General features: G+C 35.7%; 2 protein-coding genes across 2 annotated transcripts; both read right to left on the bottom strand.

Moving 5' to 3' along the window:
• Positions 1–395: 395 nt before the first annotated feature.
• LOC18435463 (zinc finger protein CONSTANS-LIKE 3) lies at positions 396–2514 on the bottom strand. Its single transcript, XM_006845508.4, has 2 exons — positions 1484–2514; positions 396–934 (listed from the first exon to the last, which is right to left on the bottom strand). The coding sequence occupies exons 1-2, from the start codon at positions 2285–2287 to the stop codon at positions 566–568; spliced, it is 1173 nt and encodes a 390-aa protein (XP_006845571.1). The 5' UTR covers positions 2288–2514; the 3' UTR covers positions 396–565.
• An 11477-nt stretch (positions 2515–13991) lies between these two features.
• LOC18435464 (putative 1-deoxy-D-xylulose-5-phosphate synthase 2, chloroplastic) lies at positions 13992–20661 on the bottom strand. The gene is given in 8 exon segments (XM_020667863.2): positions 13992–14594; positions 15138–15322; positions 15325–15349; positions 16723–17004; positions 17771–18078; positions 18643–18934; positions 19070–19341; positions 20515–20661. Coding segments are annotated over 8 exon segments (1632 nt in total). The 5' UTR covers positions 20627–20661; the 3' UTR covers positions 13992–14438.
• Between the last annotated feature and the right edge of the window lie 5155 nt (positions 20662–25816).

Here is a 25816-nt window from a genome sequence, read left to right on the forward strand (position 1 = left end):
GCTTTCCGGTCGAGGATTCAGTGCGAGGGTTTGGCCTGATGGAAACTTTTATCTTTTTTTTTAATTTATATCCTACGTTACATCAAATAATTGTACGGGTATTGACTGTCCAAACCGCCCAAGGTTAATGGCCGGTTCCACTGCTTTTTGGCCCATCTCTATCCAACACATTGAAGCCAATGAAATTAGGTTTCTGTGATTTTCTACGGATAGGCCACATCCATGGCGAACCTGATACTAAAATTCAAAAACCAGCAAAGACCAAGCTTTTAAGAATGAGCAAAATTCCTGGACCAAGCCGAAAGCTTAAAGAACTTTCTATCAAGAATCTCAAGCAAAAAAAAGAAAAAGAAGCGAGAGTATCAAATATGGATAGAGCGTGGTAGACATAGAGAGAGAAAACAAGAAATTCTGCTAGATTACTGTTAACTCGGAACGGGAATCAGAGCATACATGAATATACATAAACATGATTAATCCAGAAAACAAAAAGGGCGAAAAAAAACCCCATCAAATTACATGAAACCACGCTCCAGAACAAGGATCTTCGGGCCTCTGGTTTCTCTCAGAAAGAAGGCACAATTCCATAACTAGTGTCCGCCATTAGAGCAGCGGCTGAGGAGTAGATCCGATCGACTTCGACCTCGATATCTGTTCTCTTCGCGAAACGCCCTTTGATTCTCGGCCTCGTCTCTGCGTAGGCCTTGCGCGAGGCATAGCGGATCGTCTTCTCGAACTTCCGATTCTTTCTCTTCTCTCTGTATCTCAGAACCCTGGCTTCTCTGTCCATGGGAGGATAATGAGACGATGGCTGAGATGGGACATGAGCCACTAGATCTTGCCCTCCTTTCAGAGTTCGACTGTAAGGGTTCGAGATATCAGTCATGGCGCTGCCATCTGGTACAACGCCTACATCGAGAGACGAAGAAGAAACCTGCAAAATTCAACAAGAGATCGAAAATTTAATGACTTGCAATCTATCAGAAAAACTTAAGCACTAGCACGTGGTTGTTCAGAACACAAGAGAAGTTTTAAGGAATTAGGATTAACAAAAAGAGAATGCTACTGAGTAATTTTGGAAAGGTTGTGGTTTTGGAGCTTGGATTACGTCTTAACAGTCATCAGACTACAAGAAAATTCGATGTTGCACAGAGGCATAATCAAGAGAGAGAGAACTATATGTGTAATGGAAAGGCCCCATCCAACAAGAATTACAGACGGAGTCACAGACCCTGAAGAGAGAAGCAAGCAAACCGAACTTCTGGAGAGTTCTAGAGAGAGAGAACTTGATCCAAACATTTGCGCTACAAAAAGTGAAACTCCCTAACTGAACTCACAGCCTCTCAACTCCCTGTAAATTCACATGACTCCCAAACTAGCTAAACCCTTGGAATAACTCAAGCGGTAAACAGAGGAAAGAAGGCGAGATCTGGACTCAGAGAGCTCAAAAATCCCCAAAAACTACACAGAGCCCAGCACTTACGCTATGGCTCATTGAAGCCGTGGTGTAGCTGTATCCATTCTTTGGCCTCGAGAAATCGAACTCCAGGCACTGATCATTTCCCATCCCTTTGCTCTGCACAGGCACCACACTATCCGTCCCATTGTGCGCCTGAAACCTCTGATCCACGGGCGAGCCATACTCCAAATCGAGGTAAGGATCGACCTCTGGAAAGAAATAATCCGCTGATTTCATCTCTCCACCGCCAATCTTAGGGTTCGGGAGAAGCCATGTCGCTGCCTCGGCCTCGTCGGCACCGATGGAGTTGTGGTCGTCGTCCTCGTCCTCGTCGTCCAGTTTCGCATTCTCGGTCGTCTTGGGCCCGCGGTCGGGGACGAGGAGGCACGAGGCGGAGGACTTCGGCGCCGGCGGCTCGTAGAAGGGCACCACGGGGAAGCGCTCGTGCCTGCGCGCGAGAGGGTTGGCGGAGTGGATATCGGCGTCGCAGGCGACGCACAGCGCGGCGGCATCCGCCTTGCAGGTGACACTGGCTGGGGCCTGCTCGCAGACCTCGCACACCCACACGCGCTCGTGCCGCGAAGCCAGTTTGTTCGCGCCGTGGACGCGGGCGTCGCAGCCGAGGCAGAGGAAGGCCGAGTCGGCGCGGCAGAACAGCAGCGCAGCCGTGGCCTTGCACCCCTCACATGCCTTGGCGACGGACCACGGAGCGGAAGGGGGGGCTTCGTGGCCGGGGAACTGTGCAGCAAAGGGCGCTGAGAAGGCGTCTCCGCTGCCTCGTGGCTCGGAATCAGGCTTGGTGGTGGCGGAGACGTTGGCGGTGGACATGGTGAGTGGTGGTAGTGAGGCTGCGGTGGTTTCTTCGTTCTTCACTGCTGGAATGCAACGTTATCATGTGAAGGAACGGCTGGCAACTAGGGGGAGGACACGTGGGAGCCGGGTGGCCACTTTAAATAGGGGCCGATGAATTTCCTCACTCCAAAATAGTAAGAGCGGACAAAGGTCCTAAATGCCCATGCCTTTTTAGTGATTGACAGTGCCCCCAAGGACTTCTCAAAAGGTAAGACTCACTTACGCCAAACCATTTTATACTCCCTACACATTCTACTCCCCATGGTAATAAAACTTTTATCTTGGAGTAATTTTAGCACCCCACCCAAATTTTGGAAATGGAACCTCTCGAACATTGTAGAATTACCTCAACAACAATATTTTGTAAATTGCATTATTTATATATTTGAAAAAATAATTAAATATTCGATAGAGATAATCTAATATTTGGAAGGTGAAATTGAAGTGTTAGAAAACTCAATATTCAAATTTCCATTTTATGGTTCTTAGGTAGTTCTCAAAAAAATTTAGATTAAAAATGAATATCCCCCGAGTAGGTCTTTTAAAGGGTAGATGGACATTATGCTCCAATGAGAACATAGCATAGGAGCTCCATATTTTATTGGAAACCTAGATTCACTATCTTGACTCTCATTTAGCTCTATTTAAGGTAGTATAGGATTATACCATGAGCTCCCTTCAATATTGATTCTTATCTACAAAATTGAATTTTATAAAGAAAAAGTTTATATTAAGTATCAATTTTATATTTTTGAAGTAAGGTGTACTTAAAAACTCATCGAAAAATTGAATTTTGATTATAGAAAACCCTCGAATTGAGCATCTCGACCTCAAGATCTACTGATATAAAAAATAATAACCCAAATCATTAGGATAATACATCTTGTAATGCATTACTTGTATGGCCCATTCTCAAAATTTTCAATTCTTCATTACTAATTTTGAGCTTTAAATTTTATAATTAAGGGCAGCAATATTTCATGCTATGACAAGGCTTTTCGATATTGAAATTACATCTTTTAACATGGTTTAAGGGTGCGTCTTACCTTGAATGTTTACCATTATATCTTATACAGACCACAACCGTTTTGTGATGGATAGAGGAGATTTTTAAAGACTTAGAAAATTCAAATTTGCTTTTGAGTGGATAGAGATTCCGTCATTTTAAACCCTTGCAAATTTCGCATTTGCCTTTGGAATAAAACTTTGCTTTTGAACGGATGGAGACCAATGACCATTTTAAACGCTTGCAACATTCATATTTGCCTTGGGATAAGGAATTGGAGCTATCAAGTGGAGTAACTTTGGCTTCTATATGGTTCATCAAAATAAACGACCCATATCACTCATTTAAAAAAAAATGCCAGGTCGGCATGGGATCGCTTGGTCCAATTTGGGAATCGGTCACATTGTTTCGGTTCTACGTATATATAGGAAAATGATCGAGTTTAGAAATGCACCAGCGATTCTTCAAATAAAACGGCGATCCGGATCCATTTTTGGCCTCTTCACCATCTTTTCACTTGTTTTTTTGTCGATTCACTGTGTTTTCTGCATAGTAAAATGGTGATCCAGACCGTTCATTCACCAATCCGAATCGATTTTTGGGTGACTAATCCTAGTCACCGATCTGTTTTTAAAATTATTGCTCCAAATCAAACGTAGAGAGAGAACTTTGATAAACCATTTTTAACAACTCTAGATCAATATTTTCAAGTTTCTTGGTTTTCGGGATAAGTGATTTGCAGATTTTTAGATCCCCATTTAAATGAAAGTGCAATTTGTTAAGTGTCAAGAAAATAAAAATCACAAATCACAAAAAAGAAAGTTCCACCAAGCACAATCACAACACAAGATTTAACATGGAAAACCCTGCAACGTGAAGGGAAAAACCACGGGGAAAATCCGATAGAGAAATTCACTAAAATTAAATGAGAGTTACAATATAGTTTCTTCTCAAATTTTTGCCCAAAATTTGAGGCTTATAATTAAATGAAAGAACAACAATAATTTGGATAAAATACAAAGTTACTTCACAAGCACCAACAAGGTCATATCTTTCCCACCTTAAAAAGCCCAAAAAAAAAAATGGTCTTCCAATGGCTTGGAGATGCAACCGGAGAGCACACCAACTGTTTCGGTTTTCCAACCGAGTGTTAAGTGTGAGAGATGGCAAAAATAGCCTCCGCTATGGTTTAAAACGGTAATGGAAACCTCGCTACAAACCTGCACTTTCTTCACTCCAATAGCTTTCAAAGAACTCTATCTTTGCTGGCAAATGTAGTCTCCAAAAAAAAAACCTTTTTGTTTTTGTCTTTTAAAACACTTTCTATGTTATCTCTCTAAAAACCTCTCTCTCTCTCTCATCTTTTTTTTGGTGGTTTTTTTTTTTCTTTCACTTCTTATGGGGTTGGACCCCACAAGGTAATCACCTCAATATGAGGGACACCCTATTTTTAAAGAAAAATAATATTAAGAAGTTAAATTATTTTTTAATTTTTCCCCTCAACATATACATTCAATAATGCCCAAATTGCTCTTGTTTCGGTTGAACAACATTTCCAATAACCTAATCATTTGACTAAAGCGTCTTAGGTTCATGAAATTATTGAAATGTCCATCCTATTTCAGGGTTCCCACCTAAAAAGGCAACATGAGAATTTACGGAAACATGTGTTGAGGAGTTACATCATTAAAATGAAAATTAGAAAGCAATTCTTTGAACGTTAATTAGAATTTTTTGACCTAGTCGTTGATTTTGTTAAGTGTTATGACAAGTGCTTTAAAACCCTGATCATCTGAGTGAACCAACCATCCAGAAATCCAATTCAGATTGGCAAATCGGATTGATTTTTAGTTGTGAGAATCAATTAAAAAAAACAGAAAACAGATAAAATAATAAAACAATGTAATATGTGGGAAACAAGTGATTTTGCCAATCTAGACTGCTCAGCTCCCTGACAAACTTGTTGGGTGAGTCCGAGGGAATCGGACTGATTATTGATTCCGACAAGTAACCAGACATCACGGATTCCATATCCAATCCCTTATTTTCAAAAAGTGGTTTTAAGTCATATATCAATTACCAACAACCTATTTTTTACATCAGACCATTGGGAAGACCCGGAAGATTGTGAAATTCAAATCTTGCAAATTTTCAACATATGTAGTTCCGGTGTCAAAAAATTTATGGTAACTTGAGAATCTATTCCCATTCGAAATTTAAAATCCAAAAATGATTCATATCACAAATCTATAAACACTTGAAAATTTTGAAAATAGGTGGTTCAGATTAGATGTATTATATTAGAACTCGAGATTCTTTTTTCCTTTGTATCCATACATTTCGAAGTTAAAATGATCAATTAGAGGTTTTTCCAACATCCGAAGATTCTCTTCTCTCTTCTAGAAGCACCTTACTTCAATAGTATGAGGTGACCACCCTATTCATTGCATAAAACTTTTTCCAAGCCTAAATTCTTATACAAGGTGTTACTCTTGAACGTGACACCCTCCTCAACCATTGTATTTGCTTTCAGATATTTCTAGAACTCTCCTCACCCATCAATATCACACACCAACCGTCCAGTTTCTACATCGACTATCTACAAGCCGTAGAACATTTTGACTTTCAAATCTTGTTTTTTGACAAGAGTAAAATTTTGACAATTCAAATCTTGCAAACCTTAAATTGTTGCACGTAGATATTGGAATCCTACAATATACATAAATGCAAAAAGTTTGTAGGAAAATAAAGCTATGCTAGAACTTGGGTTTCAAACAAATTGTGATGGGCCTCTCAATCATCCAATGTTCACGCAGATGGTTAAGGATTGAAGCCCAATATTTCTCATCAAAACATTGGCAGAGGAATGATGAGATGAAACCCCTCATTCACTGGGCGTTGATTGTTAAAATCAAGCGGTTGACAATCTATCAATAATGTGTTTCAAACCCAAATGCTAACGGTGTCTCTTTACTTGTTATAGGAATCAAATTCAAGATGTCATAGCTCCACCACCCTAACTACCTTGCATTGGCCCTCATATAACATCCCGCAGAGTTTATCATATAGGAACGTACCCAGCTCCATTTTGCATGAAATGAAATATTCCAACTGTCAAATGTGCAGATTAAATGGTTGGAGTCATTTAGTAATGAACTCAGAGCTTATAATTTTTTTGAATATGGCAGGTAAGTTTACTTTTTTTTTGTTAAGAGTATCATTTTTTATTTATTATTTGTTACAGTAAAATAGTTCAGATAAAGCTCGAATGACATTAATGATGATGATTTATTAATAAAAAAAAATTTAAAACATTTTCTTACTCAGATTCACCCGCATGTAAAATCCAACTCCTTAGATATGCATAATGGATGTCTTTTGTGGCATATCAATATGGGAGCTTCCGGACCAAACTACTTTTAAGAGGGTACGCGTCGCACCCCATTCCCACCTACAACGTTATATATATATATATAAAGTTATCTAATATTTTTTTAGATCCTCTCTAAATTATATTTCATAAATATTTATTTTAATATTTTATTTTATTTATTTTTAATAATTTTTAATAATCTATTCAAACCCATCCAACCCTGATCTAGACGAACGATCGAACACGAATATTTGTATGTACAATGTGCCCATCGCTGGGTGTATCACATGGGTAAAAGGGTTTCTACAAGTCAGTATGTACACGTGCAGCCCCCTCTAAACTCCACCTCATCCGAGTTCTTCCACTTTGTGGTTTTGATTAGAGAACAACGTTCATAGGAACCGGTTCTTGGCCTGAATCCAATTCTAGATTCGGAACTACGAATTCCCGACGATTACGTAATTCGCGGTATCGATATTTAATTCTTTGCAATCCAAGATAAAAGTTTTAGGGTAGCGAAATATACCATTCTTTGTTGTTTGCATGGCTAAACAAGTTTATGAGATCCTCCTATATTGTAAAACCTTTAGGTTGTGTTTGGATGTCTAAATAATTCAAACAAGATAAAGAGTTATTTAGAGGGAAAATTTCACTTAAATCTGCAAACTATTGAGGTGATCAAAGGAACCCATTTATCTTTAATGCTTATTTTTAAAATTATATTATACTTAGCTACCTCATCAAAAAACATCTTAAAAGTTTCTCAATTACTTTTTTCAAGAATAAGAACCTTGAACAACTATAGAGACTTTAATAATCTAGTCCTCTTGAGTTGCCAAGGCACATGATGATAAACCCTTGTTGCTAAGGTTTAGTAACAAAAACTGCAGAAAATGAAAATAGCCTTGTTTAGGGTTAGCAACATATAACTCACAATTTTCGTTGTAAATCCTTGTTCCACTTTCCCAACCATGAAAACAAAGCTTATTGTCGTCCTATGGCTCGAGTTACTTAACTGGGGACATACCAAAAGGGCCCTAATCATCCATCATTCCCAATCCTAGAATTGGGAATTTTTTAATAATCTTTTTCAACAAAAACACTAGAGAAATGAAGCATGAAAAGTAAACATTGCAATGATCAATAAGATCATTACATCACTTCAATGTTTTTGTAAGAAGGTTTGAGGATTTAAGTTATATTGTCTTTTTTTTATATAAAAAGAAGAAAGCAATCTTGATTTACTTTTAAGTGTGGGTGTGCGAATCTTTTAAAACCTAGCGATTTTCGATTCGAATCGCCGATTCAAATGAGAATCGGTTATGACCAGGCCAATTTTGGGATGACATATATATATATATATATATATATATATATATATATATATATATATATATATATATATATATATATATATATATATATATATATATATATATATATATATATATATATATATATATATATATATATATATATATATATTACTTTTTTAAACTTATTTCATTTTTTCTTATGTTCTTTCTAGATCCCCACCTATAAACGCCGATTTTAATATTTATTTTATTTTATTTTATGTATTTTTAATATTTCTGAAACACCGATTCATATTTCAAATTGGCTCCATGTTCGGATCTCTTGCTTATTCAATGTTCGGATCTCCTGCTTATTCAATGATCTGGCAGTGATCTATGGCTGAACAATATGCCACAATGATCGGGTTTTGCAAAACTAGTAATAATAAAAGCCTGTTACCTTTTGATTAGTGGATAGGATTGGGCCGGTTTTCTTTTTTAATATGGGTGGATGGAAAAATGTCATCTTCTAGTAAGCATCAAAACAAAATCAAGATATGACCTTTTAGGTGAGTTTGGATCGATCGAGCATATCTACAATAGATTAATATGAATGGAAAATGTTTAAGAATATTTAAGAGTGAATTTTTATGTCATATTACTCATGGCTCATCACTATCTAAACTCCATCAGGTGGTTATAATTGTCTGATAGTATTTGAATTTTAATATTTAATATATTAGATTAAAATCAAATATTAAAGATGTATATACCTCATGAGGCCTCCTAAATAAATTATAAAAGAATACTTCAAATAATACAAGTAACCATATTACCCTTATAATAACTCAAGAGAATTCTGATCATTTCATTTTAAAATAATTAGTTTTAACTTTTTATTTTTCATGCGAAATGGTTAGATATGAATACGCCTCAGATAAATGTGACATAAGTGAAAAATATGAAACTTCAAATAAGAGGCGTACAAAAGGGGGCAAGGACATACAGTAGAACAGTTTTGTGTTCACATTAGAAATAATCATGCTTTGTGGTCCATCCAAACAGGATTTCTGTGAACATTTTAAAAGTCATACTCAAATGGACAACCCCCATTGCTCTCTCTCTCTCTCTCTCTCTCTCTCCTAGTGGGGGGGGGGGGCATAATTATAAATGAATCCAACTTCCACCCTATAGGGAGATAAGATTCACACTTGAAAGTGGAGGATCCATGCCCCATCGCTGTCTTAGAGGGAAAGGGAGAGTGAAAAGCAAGCATCAATTCTCAAAAATTTATTATGCTATATATGGCATATTCTAGTTTCTAGTTTCTTTTTTCTCCTTTTTTTTTTTTTTTTTTTGACTTTAACACAAATGGCATATTCTAGTTTCTCTTGACAAAGTAGTGTGGAGATTCCATGTAGGTTACTCGAACCAATATTTATATTTTATTGTGAAATAAGGAGATGTGGCACTTCTACATGGGTAACTTCCACCAATAACTCTCTTCTATGTGAGTTTGTCAATTTTCCAAATTCCTCATTAACATACTATTAAATTAAACCTAACCAGTGATAAGAAATATGAAATAGTAACGAGGTCACAATTATTTTTAGTTGTTTAATGTGAAATTTCACAGCGATGTATTATGTAGCTTTTTTTTTAAAAAAAAAAAAAAAAAACCTCTTTCTACCAAAGCTAAATGATGTTATCTTAATGTATCCTTTTCCGAAAAAACATTCACCTCATGATTGGCCTTTTTAATATATGAGCCATGCTTGGTTTCTTTCTCTTATTGGAAAAGACTGAAAAAGTTATGAATGGATAACTTCTCCTAACGGTCATGTTCGGACTATTTTATTCATATAACTTTTTTGATTTGTTTATTTGGTTGATAAGGATTATGGATTACGAGTGGATAAGGCCCCTCCAAATGGAGACTAATGCAGTCTACAAATAACCCCTCACAAATGGTAAAGAAAACAGTGATTCAAATATTATATCGTTTGAGTTTTTAATTTTGGAAATTCATCATAACACACCTATAATTAGTTAAGATTTTACTCCTTTCAACTATTCCACCGATAGGTTTCTTTAGAATTCAATCACGATACATTTTGATAAATTTTCCATTCTTTAATAATTTTGTATAAGTATGGGGTATTATTTTCATATGCATATCCATGTGGAAAGGTATTTTCTTAGGGATGTTTTCAACACAATAGGTATGGTTACTTCATAAAGAACTACCGAAGCAAATAATTTCAAAAATTGAAAGGAATTGACTACGAATAGGGTCTCCAAATCGGATTTTGTTTGCCTAAAGAGATTTGGAATGTCATAAAAAGCGTGTACGCAAAGCTTTTCTTTCCTCTATTTTTTAACATAATAGATTACAAGATGGTCTACAAGAATGAAAATTGATTCAAAGCCTTTGTTTCTCATAACAAGATTAAACGCTGACACCTAAAAGCAATAAAAACACAAAAATAAAAATCGTATACATTTTAAATGGGATTGTATACAATGAGATTATTTATCTTTGATACAAGTTGGTCACAATTTTTTATAACCATTTGATATGAAATTTGATAGTTTATATGTGTCACAAAGTTCGAAAAAATTTCTTTTGAAGTTTGAGCTTGATCAATAGAATACTTGCAGCCACCCAATTTCACATCCAATAGTCACAATTAATGTGACCACTTTGTATCAAAAGTAAATGGTCTCATTCTATTCTTTCTATTTTTAAATTTCGATACTTCTCCTATGGTTGATATGATCGTGTCATCTCCTACGGTTTGAGAGTCGATGCTCACCATTTTAGACTGAATTTCAAGTACTAGAACCAGAAAATAGCCTTTTAATGGAGGTTTGTTTGAGAGTTCGATGCTCACAATTTTTAGTTGAATTTCAATTACTAGAACCAAAAAATAGCCCTTTGATGGAGGTGGCTAGAGAGTTCGATGCTCGCAATTTTGGGTTGAATTTCAATTATTAGAACTAAAAGATAATGGAGGCGGCTTGAGAGTCCTCGCGAGGATATAGGAAACAGCCAATTTCTAGGGAGAGATAACATTCTCTCCCACTCAAATATGTTAAAGAAGTTCTGGGTACCTGTATTTGATAATATTTCTCTTTCCCCTCATTCTCTGCCACTCAAATATGGGTTTTCTAAACCCTCATCCTTCTGTGTTTTATCTTTCCCTTGCCCTCTCCCCCTCTCTCTCTCTCTGTTCGCAGCCCTTTGCTCTTGCCCCTCTCTCCAGTCCCATTACCCTCTCGCCCCTCTCTCCCTTTGCTCGCTATTCCTCTTGCCCCAAGCTAAGTTTAACTAATCGGTGTAGTAATTTGACATGTTGTTGATGAGGATTGAATTTTGTTAGAACAGTGATGGTTTTATGCTGAAATTGGTGCCTTGATTTTTGTTGAATTGGTGGGGTTGAAATGAAATAAGTATCTTGATTTTTATCAAAATGATGGGGTCATATTATAATTAGTTTAACTTGTTCTTGAAATTTACTTGTGGAATGACGCTTTCTTGGGAAGTGTGAGTAAAATAAGTGAAAAAATGAAAAAGATTGTTAAATAAGTAGGGTATATGTTTCGTCCTCGGCTGGATTCCAGTAAAATTAGAGTCTGCTGTTACTGAGGTGTTGGAGAGTTTACTCTTTGAAGGTTAGAGGTATTAAATAGTTTGGATGATTATGAGAATGGCCTGCTCCGTTTCTAGCCTACCTTATCTGATTGAAAAGCTACTCTAATGAATTTTGCTCAAAACCATAGGCAAGTGAACTTTGCTTATGAGAATGCAAAGAAGAAATATGAAGGAATCTAGTGAGCCACAAAAATATCAATTAGTCTTCCCTCTCTCTTTTTTTCTGATATTTTGTGCATTGCTTAATGCTGCTTCGCTTGCCTTGCCTTCCTTTTATTTAACTGCGTGATTGATACTTTAAAGGCTATATTTATTTCTTCCTTTTATCTTGCAGCTCTTCTTGATCGTGTTTACAGACTAAGTAAAATTTGAAAAGAGGGATAGCGATTATAGGCAGAGCAGAGGGAAAGAGAGGCGCAAGAGGGTAATGGGACAGAAAAAGAGGGAGTGGGCAAGAGCAAAGGGCTAGGCAGAGAGATTAAACGTATAGGAGGGATGGGGGTTTAGAAAACCCATATTTCAGTGGGAGAGAATGAGGAGAGACAGAGAGAGATAGAGATTCAAGAGACTACAAATGAGGAGAGAGAGACTTAAAAAAAAAATTAATAATAACCAGACCTTCCTTAAAATTTCAGCAAGTTATCAACACAAGAACCCTGAACTTCCTTAACATTCTTGCAGATTATCAAATACAATACAGGTACCCGTAACTTCTTTAACATTCCAGAAAGATAACATTCTACTTTTTAGCAAACAAAAACTTTTTGTCTTCAAGAAACATTTATCTTCCTGCAAAAGAAACAATCATGCTGTAAAGAAGAGATATTGAGAAGTTTTGAATGGGTGTCAGAGGTGTGAATGAGACATTTTGGGCTACTCTTGCATGGGATATTTTGGAGCTCATGAAGGAGACTTCAGAGATTTTCATGGGATCTCTCTCTCCATCGTTGCCTCTCATTGAACATATATATGAAGCTCTCTCTTTCTCTTGCTCTTGCTTTTTCTCAGGAAAGGGGCCAAGTCTTCCCTTATTTATGTTCATAGTGTGTTTGGGCAAACAATCAACTGATGTGTTTCTGTTTTCTACCAATTAAATTCGTTTTTTCCAGGCTGAAGAGGACAACTTTCGGATTTTCGGCCTATACCAAAGCGAAGCGAACCTCTGGTGTGTAGGCTTCAGCCCGCTTCGGTTTGAGCATTAGGTGAAGCACAGTTTTTTTTATATTAATTTTTATTTTTTGAATTTTTATTTTAATTTTTTTATTATTTCAATAGATTGTTAAAATATAATTTTATAGTTTTTAAAATAAAATTTGAAGCCTTCCTCTGAATCGGCCGAAGCCGAATTGCTTCATTTTTTCGACCAAACCAAAAAAAGGCTCTCAAGCGAATATGAAAGCACTGGTTTCTAAGTGTATCTCAATTGTTGTAATCAAGTAAGGAAAATTGTTTCATGCGGCTCGGACCGCATGACTACATATGCGGTCCACAAAGTGGTAGGTGTTTCATCTAAAAACAATAGAAACTAACGGTCTAAATGTTTTTTTACTAGAATTATTATTTCTATTTTTAAAAATTTATTTATTTTTTCATATTCATGATCTCCATATTAAACGAAATGTTCTTGAAAACTAAGTCCAAAAATCTATCTCAAAAATAGATTATAAATAGGCCCGCATTTTAAATATGCGGGCTTGAGCGCATAGAAACCGAGTCCATCAAGTAATAGAATATGTCCCATACTTGAGTCTAATACCCTTGTCACAGGGAGGTTTGTATATGGTGTCCACAATGTACCATACAAGTAAGGTACATCTCCAAATTTTGTCAATAGCTCTAGTATCGAAAACCTTACGATGGCTTGAAAATCCATATCTAAATATAATTATGAAATTTGAAATTCTAAAAAGTGATATAAATCAGACAGATCAATCAACACTTGAGAATCTTGAAAACTTGAGAATCTTGAAAATAGTTGGTCTAGATAACTTGTTACAAGATGCATGTTTTTTAAAATTTAAAATTCCCTTTTTTTAATAGGCCATCTCGAGGTCGAGATGATCAATCAAAAGACTTTCCAACTTGAGAACACTCTGTTCTAGTGGATTTTTGAAGTGCACATTACTATAGTATAAGGTTACATACTTATATTCCTTAATCAGAAAATGAAGGCCTTTGTTCGATACGGCATGCTCATTTAAGTATTGAACGAACTGCTTGTCAAAACAATTTGCAATGGTCATCTTCCCTCTAAATATTTAATGAGCAACTCAATTATATTTTTTATGTGCATTTTTTGTTCCAATTCATGAGGCATTCTAATATTCTCATTGTATGAAAAGATATCTCTATAAGCAAAGGCCAATAAAATCCATTTTCATTTGAAAATTGGGTACCATTACAATCATTATAAGACGAAATTGCACCCTTTCATTTACAACAATTAATATTCTTCTCATCCTCGCAGCCAAAATACATTACAAGCCTTAAATGTGACGTCTCTGAAAGGTGAATGATAAAAACAAAAGGAAACATGCACCCTTTTATTTACAACAACCACTAACTGAGGAAAGTGGTGGAGACCGTGGTAACATCTCCACACCCAGTTATCATATCGTGGTGTTCATTTCTACCACAGACAGCCTCAATTAACATCTTCAAAATGTAACTCCCCAAGCTTTTGAATAAACGGGTAGGGACCTGCCTTTACCATTGAATTAGCTAAAAAAAACAACCACGACCTGTGCTTTCCTTTGAATAATAGAGGAAGAGAAGAGAGAGAGATAAGTTTAGGTTGGTTAGTTAATATTGTGAAGAATCCCAGCATTAAAGGGCGCCCCAACAAGAGATAAAACAACATGACCAATGTGCTTGGAAGATAATCCTGCTTCTATCACCTGGTCTTGTGGTGATCCATGGTCAATGTACTTGTCGGGGAGCACCATAGCTCTCCACTGTAGCATTTTTCATATGAAGTTGTATCAATCGAGAGAGAGAGAGAGACTGAGACTTAAATGAGAGACATAGAAAGAGAGATTAAATCCCTTGGGGGAGAATTTTCCATATGGGGTTTGGTTCCACCCAGATTTGGATCCGAATTCAGGAAGTATAAATGGGATTTGGATCCATATCCAATCGAATCCAACATGTTCGGATCCGTATCAAAAAACTATATATGGGTATAGTTTTTCTATCCGGATCTAAAAACTATATATGGGATCCGGATTAGGTATTCTAAAAGTTTCAAACATTATATATATATATACTATTTTTAAAAACCAGGTCGGATCCGGACCGGATTCACCTGTACCCAGTTTCGATCTGAATTACTACTCATATTTAAATTTTAGATCTGGATCTGAATTTTAGATCCAAATCTTGGATCCATACTTGGGTCCGCATAGGATCTACAATTTGGGTTTCAAATCCAAACCGGGTAAATTCACAACCCTAGCGTAGAGACTTAAAGGCATTGAAGAGAGAGAGAAATAGAATACCTTGAGTTTTCCATCCAAGAGGCCATTCAAGGACAAAAAGTGGCATACATGAGAACCGAAACCTCCTATTGATCCTTCCTCCACTGTAAGTAGAACTTCATGCTCCATGGCCAACCTTCTGATTAAGTCTCCATCTAGAGGCTTACAAAAGCGCGCATCGGCTATGGTTACTGAAACTCCATGCTCTCCACTAGAATCCTTCCCTTCCCAATCTGTTGTTGCATTTAGACACAAGAAGCTCATTGAATTCTTGGATATAGTTTAGGAGAAATATAAAATAAGACTATTTATTTTTGGTACAAAACGACTGCAATAACCTTTACTTATTAGATGTGAAATTGGGTGTTGGGGTGGGCCATTAACCACACTCAAAGTACAATTTTTTTCTCTTAAATTTTGTAATGTACCCCTAGCTACTAGATTCACATGTGACATGATTATGACATTCTTGTGCTAAAGGTAAATAATCTATCTCAATAATATTTAAATTTGATGTAATATGAAAAAAAAATAACATTATGCACGATCCATATAAGCATAGAAAATAAATGGTCATAATCATCTAATCAAAGGTTGGACGTGATGGAGAGTGGAACCTACAACTTGGAATGGAGTAGAGCCTGGTTCAAGTCAGCTTGGTGAGTTTTGAGTCACACAATCATGATTATGACTTAGAATCATTATTTAATTAAAAAAAAAAATTATTTAAAGGTGAAGCTCTAAACAATCAAATTAAAACGCATCTCAAAAATTCATTAAAAAATATTATTTGGATGGTAAAAAATCCTCAAAATGGTATTGGTTATGGGTGACTCGAGTTGTTCAAGATATGGGCAGATTCAGTCCCTGGTGAATGGGTGACTCGAGTAAGTCCAAGTTGGACTGGCCCTTTTTCTGGGCACTCAGGCAGATCATCATGTGTCATGCACCATGTGGAATGGACCCCACTAAGAATGCGCTCTAAGCAAAAGCTGTCTGGTTGGTGGGTGCCAATATGTGCCATCCAGGGCTGCATTTTAGGTCCCAAATTAATATTATAAAAATAAAAAGAGAGTGAGAGAAACCTGATGTAATGGGTTTTAAATTTTCGAAGTTTATAATATTTTAGATTTTAGGTTTAAGCTTTATTTTGGGTTTCTAGTTTTCTTTAAGTATGTTTGTGTTTTTTTCATTTTATAGAGAATATAGAGCTGGAATTGAAAGCTTTTTTTTTTTTTTTTTTTAAAGATGAAGAATTAGGATTTAATTTTTGTTAGAGTTTCTCACGGAATAAGTTAAGATTTAGAGTTTTTTTCTTTTATAAATATATAGCTATTTGAGCAGAAAAATATAAATATATATTTAGAGAGAAGAGAAGAAGAATTAATTTTTGTGTTGTGAAATGATTTTTGAGGAGACTCTCTTTTAGACCCTAAAAAGGATATATTCTTATTCTATATTTTTCTAGTTATTTTTTTTTATTTTTTTCACCTTTTTAACATTAAAGCCCCCACCTCATTTAACATGATATGTCGACAATATATAAAAAGGAAATGCACCTATAGTCTTTCTCTCTCTCATGGGAATAGTGAAGGATAAGAAGTACCTCTAAGGGTGTACCCTTATGGTTCGGAGGAAGGGGTGAACCCACTCCATTGCCTCTTGGGAATCTAAAGCAAGAGGGTCTATCATCAATGGAGGCAGCTGTTGCAACCATGTGAATGAGTTCAGACTCATCAGAGAGCCCCATCACTACCATGTTGGGGAGGCAAGCCATGAAAGTGGTGTCAAAAGCTCCACAATATGTTGGACCATCTGCCCCAACTAGTCCAGCCCTATCCATTGCAAACCTCACTGGAAGCTTTTGTAGATCCACATCATGAACCACCTGTGCCAGTTTCCAAGTGCTTAAAATTGCTCATTTTCAATTTAGAGAGAGAGAGATCAGTAAGCCTACTATGTGAGAAATATCGAGTGTTGGTTTGCAAGCCCTAATATCCTTGTAAGACACTAGTCTCCTAGTAAGACATTGAGCACATTCGGAAATGGTGGACATATTATACACGGTATAATGTGGATTATACACTGTATTATGAGGCAGATGTGATTAACGGTACCAACACGCCGGGCTTGGGAAGCCAGGCATGGTGCGGGGTAGCCCTGGCCTAGCCGGGCCCACGTCCCCATAGGGTTGGCCAAGCCATGCCAAAAAAACAAATGAAGAAAATGTTAAAAAAAAAAAGGCCCGCACAGACCTTAGCCTGGCATCGGGCTATAGTTTGTGGCCCAAGCCCTAACTTTTTAGGGTTGGGATGCCTGGCCAGGCTACATGGCCCATTGCCAACCCTAGATGTGATAGGTACAATGGAAGCAAGCAGAGCGAGAGAAATCGGCATCTAGTAAATATGTAAAGTAATGTATATTTTATTTTAAGAGATATTTTCATATAAGTCCCTTGGCCATGAATATTTATTTTTATATTTTTCCATTTTTTTTAGAAAATTTTAAAAATACCCCTGAGCACATTACAAAAATTCCTCTCTTATTCGTCCAATTCATGCCACAAAAAAATTTGTAAATGGTGTGAACATACTAGTGTTAATAGTGTTACATATAGAGAGAGTTTTACAGAGAAGACAGTCTGTGTTGTGTACCTGATCATACCCTCTTTGCAGAAAGGAAGAGTAAATGGCACAGAAAGGCTTGAGGCCCTCGACTGCCATGCCTGCTGCGAACGTTACTGCATGCTGCTCAGCGATGCCTACGTCGAAGCATCGATCAGGAAACGTTTTTTGAAAGAGGCTAAGACCAGTTCCACCACCCATGGCTGCATGGATCCCCACTATCCTGTTATCATCTTCTGCCTCTGCTATCAATGCTTCTGCAAAATATTGAGCGTACGATGAGGTGGGAGCCTTGCTCTTGAACTGCTTCCCAGTCTTAGGATCAAACTTCGTGACCCCTGCCCATGAAATCAAAAAAGAAAGCTTAAAGTATCTCAAAATATGATAAAGAAATTTATATACTTTTTGCTTTTTAAGTGTTAGTATGTAGGAATGGAACCCAAGACGAATGAGAAATTTAAATACTCAAAATCTTTTCTTTTGAGGCAGGTGAATATCAACTGCTCTTGCAAGTTATACATGAGAGACAAGCTCCTTCTCATGAAAGCTTGCTCGAAAGTACATTTTGCTTAATATTTATTAATTTTTTCCCTTTCCATTATTTTACTGTACATTTGAAATGGACTTGTGTATAAAATTGAAATATGAACTTATGATAAGTAATTATATCTGAACTCTACCTGTATCAAACTAGAAAGAGGAAAAGTTTTATGAACTTAGATATTGAAAAAGACAGAAAATTTTGAATTCTATTAGTTTGTAAATTTTCTAGAAATTTTGCTCAAAATACTCAATGAGAAATTAAATTCTTGGAAATGTCCTTGAAAATCATCCCATAAAATGATTAATGGATGATATGAATTGTTGAATTGTCACTTGCTCTAAGGGTGTTTAAGACTTACCATACATTTTATCAGAAGCCGCTTGGGCTGGAGGATATCCCTTCCCTTTCTCAGTAATGATATGGATGAGTACAGGTCCAGGTGCAGGCATGGATTTTACCTTCTCTAGAATAGTGATGAGGTCCTCAACACAGTGGCCATCAACTGGTCCAATGTAATAGAGCCCTAGTTCTTCAAAGAGGGTGGCCATTGTGCCACTCACAATTCCTCTCGTGAACTCGTCGACTTTCGCCACTACTTCAGGGGCCTGTGCTCCTATTTTCTTTGGGAGATACAAATGGCTCAGTTACTTCTCTAAATGGAAGTTTATGTATTTTATCGATGATTAGGATGTTTTATCTGATTAAAAACTAAGAGTACTCATATTATTCTGCCTAGTGGTCTTGAATCACCGGATTTTATGAAGGTTAGGGCCTTGCTTGCTTACTTTAGCCGACACCCGGAGCAGTCGAAGCTTAGTGCTGGACTGCAATTTCGTAAGAGCCCGACTTAGAGCTCCGACGGGAGGTACAGGCCCGTCTACAGTGGCAGTTGGAAGAAAAACTTGCTTATTGTCATTAAGTATGATTATAAGGTTTGAGTCCAAAAAACCAGCATTGTTCATGGCCTCATATGCTTGCCCTGCTGTCATAGCCCCATCTCCTATCACTGCAATTACATGGTTACTCTTCCCTTGCAAATTCCTTCCAACTGCCATTCCTGTAGATCATCAAGCCTTAAAATCAGTGAACATATTATGCATTTCAATTGGTGCTTATTATGCTCAAGCCTTAAAATCAGTGAACATATTATGCATTTCAATTGGTGCTTATTATGACAAGGCATATGGGGCTTATTAAGTCCCTTTAATAACTTGCTAGCATACCATATTATGCTTGCTTTATAATTTTGAGGTGCGCCTTCCTTTATAGTATAAGGTTGATGCTCTATATAAATTTATTCCTAACATGAAACTATATGATCTGGTCATCAAAAAGATGGGTACATCAATCAAATAAAGTAAAGGTTTATTAGAGAAAATATATAATAAGAAGATTTCTCTTAGGAGGTACGTGCTGGTTCAAGTGAAAGACTCAAAAAAGGTAAGAGGTAAACCTAAAAGGACATGGCTGGAAGTAGTGGAAAAGATATGGGGACTTATTGCCTCACTGAAGGTATGGCCCTTGATATAGCCGAATAACGGACCAGGATTCATGTAGCCGACCTCAAATAGTTTGAAAAGAGCTCTGATCTGATGATGGTATAACAAGATGATTTACCTTGATACAAGGTGGTCACAATCACCCTCGACTATTACACGTAAAATCAGGGGCTAGATATGTATGATTGATTATGCTTAAAGAAACTTTTCTTTGAATCTTGTGCAAATAACTGAGGTAATGTTGATTATAAGTGATTGTAACCTACTTGTACCAAATATTGATAATATTAGAGTATATAGTCCCAACACATTATATTAACAACTTATTTAGGCTACAACTAATTTTCTCAAATGTGACATTCAATAGCATTAAGAAAATTGTTAGCTCAGCTGAACAAAAATGCACATGGTTTGTATCATGCTCTAAATTTTTCCTTCTAAAATTGATCAAAAATAAACTGCATCCAAGGGGAACATATCCTCTCAAGTTATTCAAAAATACTTTGTTATGTTCCCTAACTCACTTAGGATAATGTCATTTTTAACCTAGTAAATATGTAAAATCTCAATTCTCCCTTTTAAATTTCGGTCTACCTTTATCCATTTCATGACCTTTTGAAAAAAATAACCTTACTTTCTGTCACTCATACAACTAAACAATTCACAGTTACTCTATCAAGAAAAGGTAAAGAAATGGAAGAGTAAGAAAGAGAATATTGCATTGCACATACCTAGTCCAGCTGAGATGCTAGTAGAGCTGTGTCCGGCTCCAAAATCATCATGAACACTCTCCTCACGCTTAGGAAACCCAGAAAGCCCTGATGTTTTCCTCAATGTGTGCATCCTCGATCGTCTCCCTGTCAAGATTTTGTGTGGATATGCCTGAAATGTTCATCTTCCATTCACTACAATATATTTCTGGGATTGTATATTAAAAAATTATATACCTTTTGTATAAAGAGGCCACAATCCTTTATGGATGTCAGATGTGAAATCTGATGGGTAAAGATGACTTTGGCCTTAAGCCCGGGCATCGACCCGCCTACTTTACACCTAATTTAGTGTCTGATTGGTAAAGATGATTCTGACCTTCTCGTACCAAAAATGAATGACCTTATTGTGTATTTTCTCATCTATAGATCGCTCTTTTTCTCTACCTAAGACTCATTCTTACATCCTCTTTTTTGTTTTTTTTCTTTTGCCAAAGGGGGTATAGCTAGGGAACTCTATAGCAGCATTGTATACATCACTCCCACCTATGGGAGATTTGCTTAGGAGGACTTTCTCGATCTAAAATTTTGATATCCACTTTAAAATCACCGATAAGTATTTACAACAAAAAAAAAAAAAAGATTTTGACCTCCTAGATATTTAGATTATACCATCCAAAAATTGAATGGTCTCCATGCAATTTCAAGATGTTATTTTTTCAACATTTATATGGTACGTATTCTATATTTTTCTTTCTTTTTCTTTTTTTCAAGTTGATCACTAGGTTGACGAGGTTACATCTCAAATTTTAAAGTTTTAAAATATTCTAAATTGAGTTTATCCAACTGAGTGAATGTACAATATGCTCCCATATGAATGAAGGGCAAGCTTCCCCTACGCCATAAAACATACTTCCCCTTATGCAACCATCCATTCTGAATGGAGGGCCAATGCCCTAATCACAAATGTCACGTCTCTACCCTTCTTTATTTTTAATTGTTTTTCTATAAACTATTTTGACACCAAATTTTGGATGTCTAATCTTCTATTAAACTCGCAATAGCGGAAAAATATTAAAAAAAATATTTTCAATAAAATAAAAAGACCAAAATACCTCTGAAAGTTTTAAGGGGTATTTTGGCCATTATATTTTATCAAAAATTTATTTTTAATATTTTTTATAGGTGCGTCCCAATGAGAAGATGATACGTACCAAATTTCATATTCATAAAATTTTTATAAAAATAAAATACTTTGAGACGTCGGATCTAAGATCAAACGGTGAGTGGCTCTCTCGATCAAAATTGGACGGCTGGATGGTAGGGGAAGCATAGATCTTCTATGATGTAGGAGAAGTATAGAAACCTTTTCCATGAATGAATATAGGCATTGATATAGCAAGTTGCTCTTTTTTTCTAGTAGTTTGTAAAAATAAAAAACCTTAGGTATGCCTTCTTAAGCTATTGTGTCTCTTTAAGAACAAATCCACTTCTAATGAGACTCCAATTCTTACCATCAAAATTGACATCTAGGGCACATTTGGCTAGTGGGAAATCACTATGCAGGAGATAGATTTTTATTGACCAAGCGGTTTTCTCATGCTTATTTCATGGGAAAGTGGCACCCAAGAAAACAACATTATTGTAGAGTTATACAAATTGACAACACTTTATGAGAAAGCACCATGCTAAGTACGACACCGATTTCTTGAAAATATCTCTTATGGAGAGAGATTTTCATTGAACCAAACATGTCGGCACAGTGTGTCATGATTCCCCTGGTTTGCTCCGCTCCCTACTTGCTAAATTCACGAAGTTACGATATCTTTATAACTTTGGCTAGAGATATAGCTTTGGAAGCCGCAACTTCTCGAGTTTCAGAACTGGCAGCTTCCGTGGGGGAGCATGGAACCCCGTCCTCCCTTGTTCTCAACTATTTTGAAAACAGCGGGAAGTAGCAGCTTCCAAATTAGCTCATGAAATACGAGAAGTGCTAGAGTTCCATAAAGATATGACTTCATGTTATCAAACACGTGTCTCTAATGTGACTAATGCGATATTTTTAAAAAAAAAAAATATTAGTACAATAAAAATTTCTTATTAATTACCTGATGACCAATGTCCCATATTATCTTATCACGGGGTGTGTCAAATACACGATGGAGAGCTACGGTCAACTCTACGACTCCAAGACTCGAACTCAAATGTCCACCTCTCTTCGACACTGAATGTACGATCTCAGACCGTATATCCACACATAATTCCTCTAATTCCTGAAGGATAATAAATTAAAAAATTATTTAATTATAAATAGAGAAATTTACTAAAAAACTCATTTTATTTTTGGAATTTGTAAATAGCTTTATATTTATTTTATGTTGACCCTCAAATCCTACTTTTTATGTGTATATGATATATCTTATTTTTATTTTTTCTATACATTGGATTAAATTCAAATTTGGGCATCCACACCTCATACTTCTTATCATCATATACTTATTAGAAATATGAAGGAAACAAAAAAAAAACCTCTACAAGATTCAAGGGTATTTTGATAATTTTATTTAATTCAGATTATATATTTGTATTTTTATTGGTGTGCAATGGTTAGAATATGAATGCCCCAAATTTGATTTTAATTGGATGTATTAAAAAGAAAAATTAAAATACAATATATTCTTTCACAAAGTAGGAGTTGGATTAAAATATAAAATATAGAGGACTATTTCTAAATTTTAAAAATAAAATAATTTATTTATTTTTTTGAATTTTCCTAAAAATGTAAGAATCAATTTATCAACTCTATTTTTAAGACATTATAAGAAGAAGAAACATGATATCTCACCTTTGTGGATAGGTTCTTCATGTGAATAGGGTAAGTGATGGTGTCCAATAAAGGGGTAGATGGTTTTTCACTTGAAAAATGTTTGCAATTGGCTGTTTTGTCTTTCTTCGAGATAGTTGCTACGTCGCTCTCAGGATCCCTGGCCTTAGCTGAAGTGCCCTGCCATAGCTGCTTGGAGACAATTTATGTAGGATTGGATTTATCAAGCCAATAATTTTGAAATGGACCCGATTTCTATGCTATGTAAAAATGCAGGTCTCTTAATAAATCTATTTTTGAGATGGATTTTAAGACTTAATCTCTAACATGGAGATCATGAATACGAAAAAATAATTAAATTAAAAAATATATAAAAATAATAATTCTAATAAAAAAAATTTGAACCGTTAGTTTCCATTGTTTTTAGATAGAACAACTACTTGCATCCACCTTTAAAATGGATGCTGTGTACTTTCTTGAGCACATATGTAGAAATGCGATCCAGCCGGCATGAAACAATTTCCCTTTGAAATTATTGAGAAGTATATATACTATTGTAGGGTTTGAATTTCCTAAGCATTTCACAAGTGATAGGACAAAACTTACTTTTGTCGGAAAGTGAACGTACTTTTGTATCCACATGCACATAAATATGCGACTTTCAGATGATGTCGGGCTTCATTTTTTTTTGGGGTCTAAAAATTTATTGATTTGGAAAGGGAATCATTGATCTGGATTATGAATTAGTGAGGATCGACTTAGTTTTTAGTTGAAACAAGGAACCGGTCTGATTCTTCTAGATTCCCCTGGTTCCATCAAGAAATGAGCAAGTTTGTCAAGGAATCGGACAACCCAAATTGCCCAATTTTCTCTCATTTTATGTTTACTATTGTTTCATTTTTAAGTTTTTTTAAATTAAAATTACCCATTCTCACAAAGGAGAATTGGTATGGTTCGCCGATCCGATCAGGATTTTGGGAAGACATTTTCGCTTGGGCTTGGCCGATATTATTTTCGATTCTTCCTCAAACTCTTAAATTTTTCAAAATCAAGACCGGGAGTAAAGACAATGCCTCAGTATGTTGTTGATATGGGATGGTCCTAGATTTGTTTACACCATGACTTGCTTATATCCCATGTGACGGTCCTGCATGTGTTTATACCAGCGTTTTAAAAAACGCATAGTCGAACCGAACTCGCCCGGTTCGACTCGAAAATCATAAAAAAGGGACCGGATCGGTGAAAAAATCGGAAATCGTCCGGTTTTAGAGAGAACCGGACGATTCCGTACAGTGACTCGCCGATTCACTGTGCGGAATCGGCGAGTCCGTGAAGAACACGGTTTGCACAGTGTTCTTCACGGATTCTTTGAAATTTGTCATTTTTTGATCATTTTTCTTGTTTTTTTTGCATGTGATCTGATTTGCAGGCTGTAAACAGCTTTATTCAGCTTTTTTAAGGATTAAATGGTGGAAAAATTTGTTGTTTTTGGATCACGAAAAATTCAGTGTTTAGGGTTTCCGCCTTTTCTGAAATTTCATGCCAAATAGGGCATGAATCTTTCAAAATTTGTAGGCATTTTGATCTTAAAGCTGTGAATCAAAACCTTTTGTTACTAATTTGTGATAATCGTTGAGAAAAACAGAGTTTTTTGGAGATTGAAGGCTTCGGTTCACAAAATCAGGTAAGAACTTTGGGTTTTTTTTTTTTCCGCCATTTGATTTATTTCACGGCATATTTTGAACATAATGAGTTCAATAATTAGGGTTTTTAATCTTTATTGTGTCTAGTATGATTTAAAATTTTCAATTTTACGTAATCTGGTCAATTACAGCAAGAAATTTGATATGAACACTGAGATGTCTGCGGAACCAAATTCCGCTGTTTTTTTTTTTTTTTTTCCGCCTTTTGATTTTGTTTTCATGATATATTAGAAATAATGTGTTAAAAATTTAAGGTTTTGATTCCTTATGATGTTGTTTATCAGAAAATATACTCAATTGGATGTAATTTATTCACTTAGAGGTGAATTTTTGAGTTAAAATCGTTTATGTAAAACGACTCTGTGAAAAACAGAATTTTTTTTTTTTTTTTTTTTGGTAGCCCATGATAGAATTTTTTGTAATCTATGATCGAATTTTTTGTAATCTATGATCGAAATGTTTGTTTTTTTTTCTTGTAATCCATGATCGAATTTTATTTTTTATTTTTTATTTTTGTAACCCATGATAGAATTTTTTGTAATCCATGATCGAATGTTTTGTAATCCATGATCGAAATGTTTGTTTTTTTTTGTAACCCATGATCGAATTTTTTGTTTTTTTTTTTTATGTAACCCATGATAGAGTTTTTTGTAATTCATGATTGAATTTTTTGTTATCCATGATGTAATTGTTTTTTCTTTTTTTGTAATCCACGATCGAATTTTTTGTTTTTTTTTGTTTTTTTTTTTTGTAATCCATGATCGAATTTTATGTAATCCATGATCGAATTTTTTGT

Source organism: Amborella trichopoda, chromosome 12 (genome assembly GCF_054954075.1).
Source record: "Amborella trichopoda isolate Santa Cruz 75 chromosome 12, AtrichopodaSantaCruz75HAP2 v2.0, whole genome shotgun sequence".
In the NCBI taxonomy this organism is placed as follows: Eukaryota; Viridiplantae; Streptophyta; class Magnoliopsida; order Amborellales; family Amborellaceae; genus Amborella; species Amborella trichopoda.

Excerpts from the sequence above, each read along its gene's own strand:
- LOC18435463 (XM_006845508.4), bottom strand. The coding sequence starts at position 2,287 with ATGTCCACCGCCAACGTCTCCGCCACCACCAAGCCTGATTCCGAGCCA. Across the intron at positions 935-1,483 it reads CGGCTTCAATGAGCCATAGC|GTTTCTTCTTCGTCTCTCGA; the intron begins GTAAGTGCTGGG and ends TGAATTTTGCAG.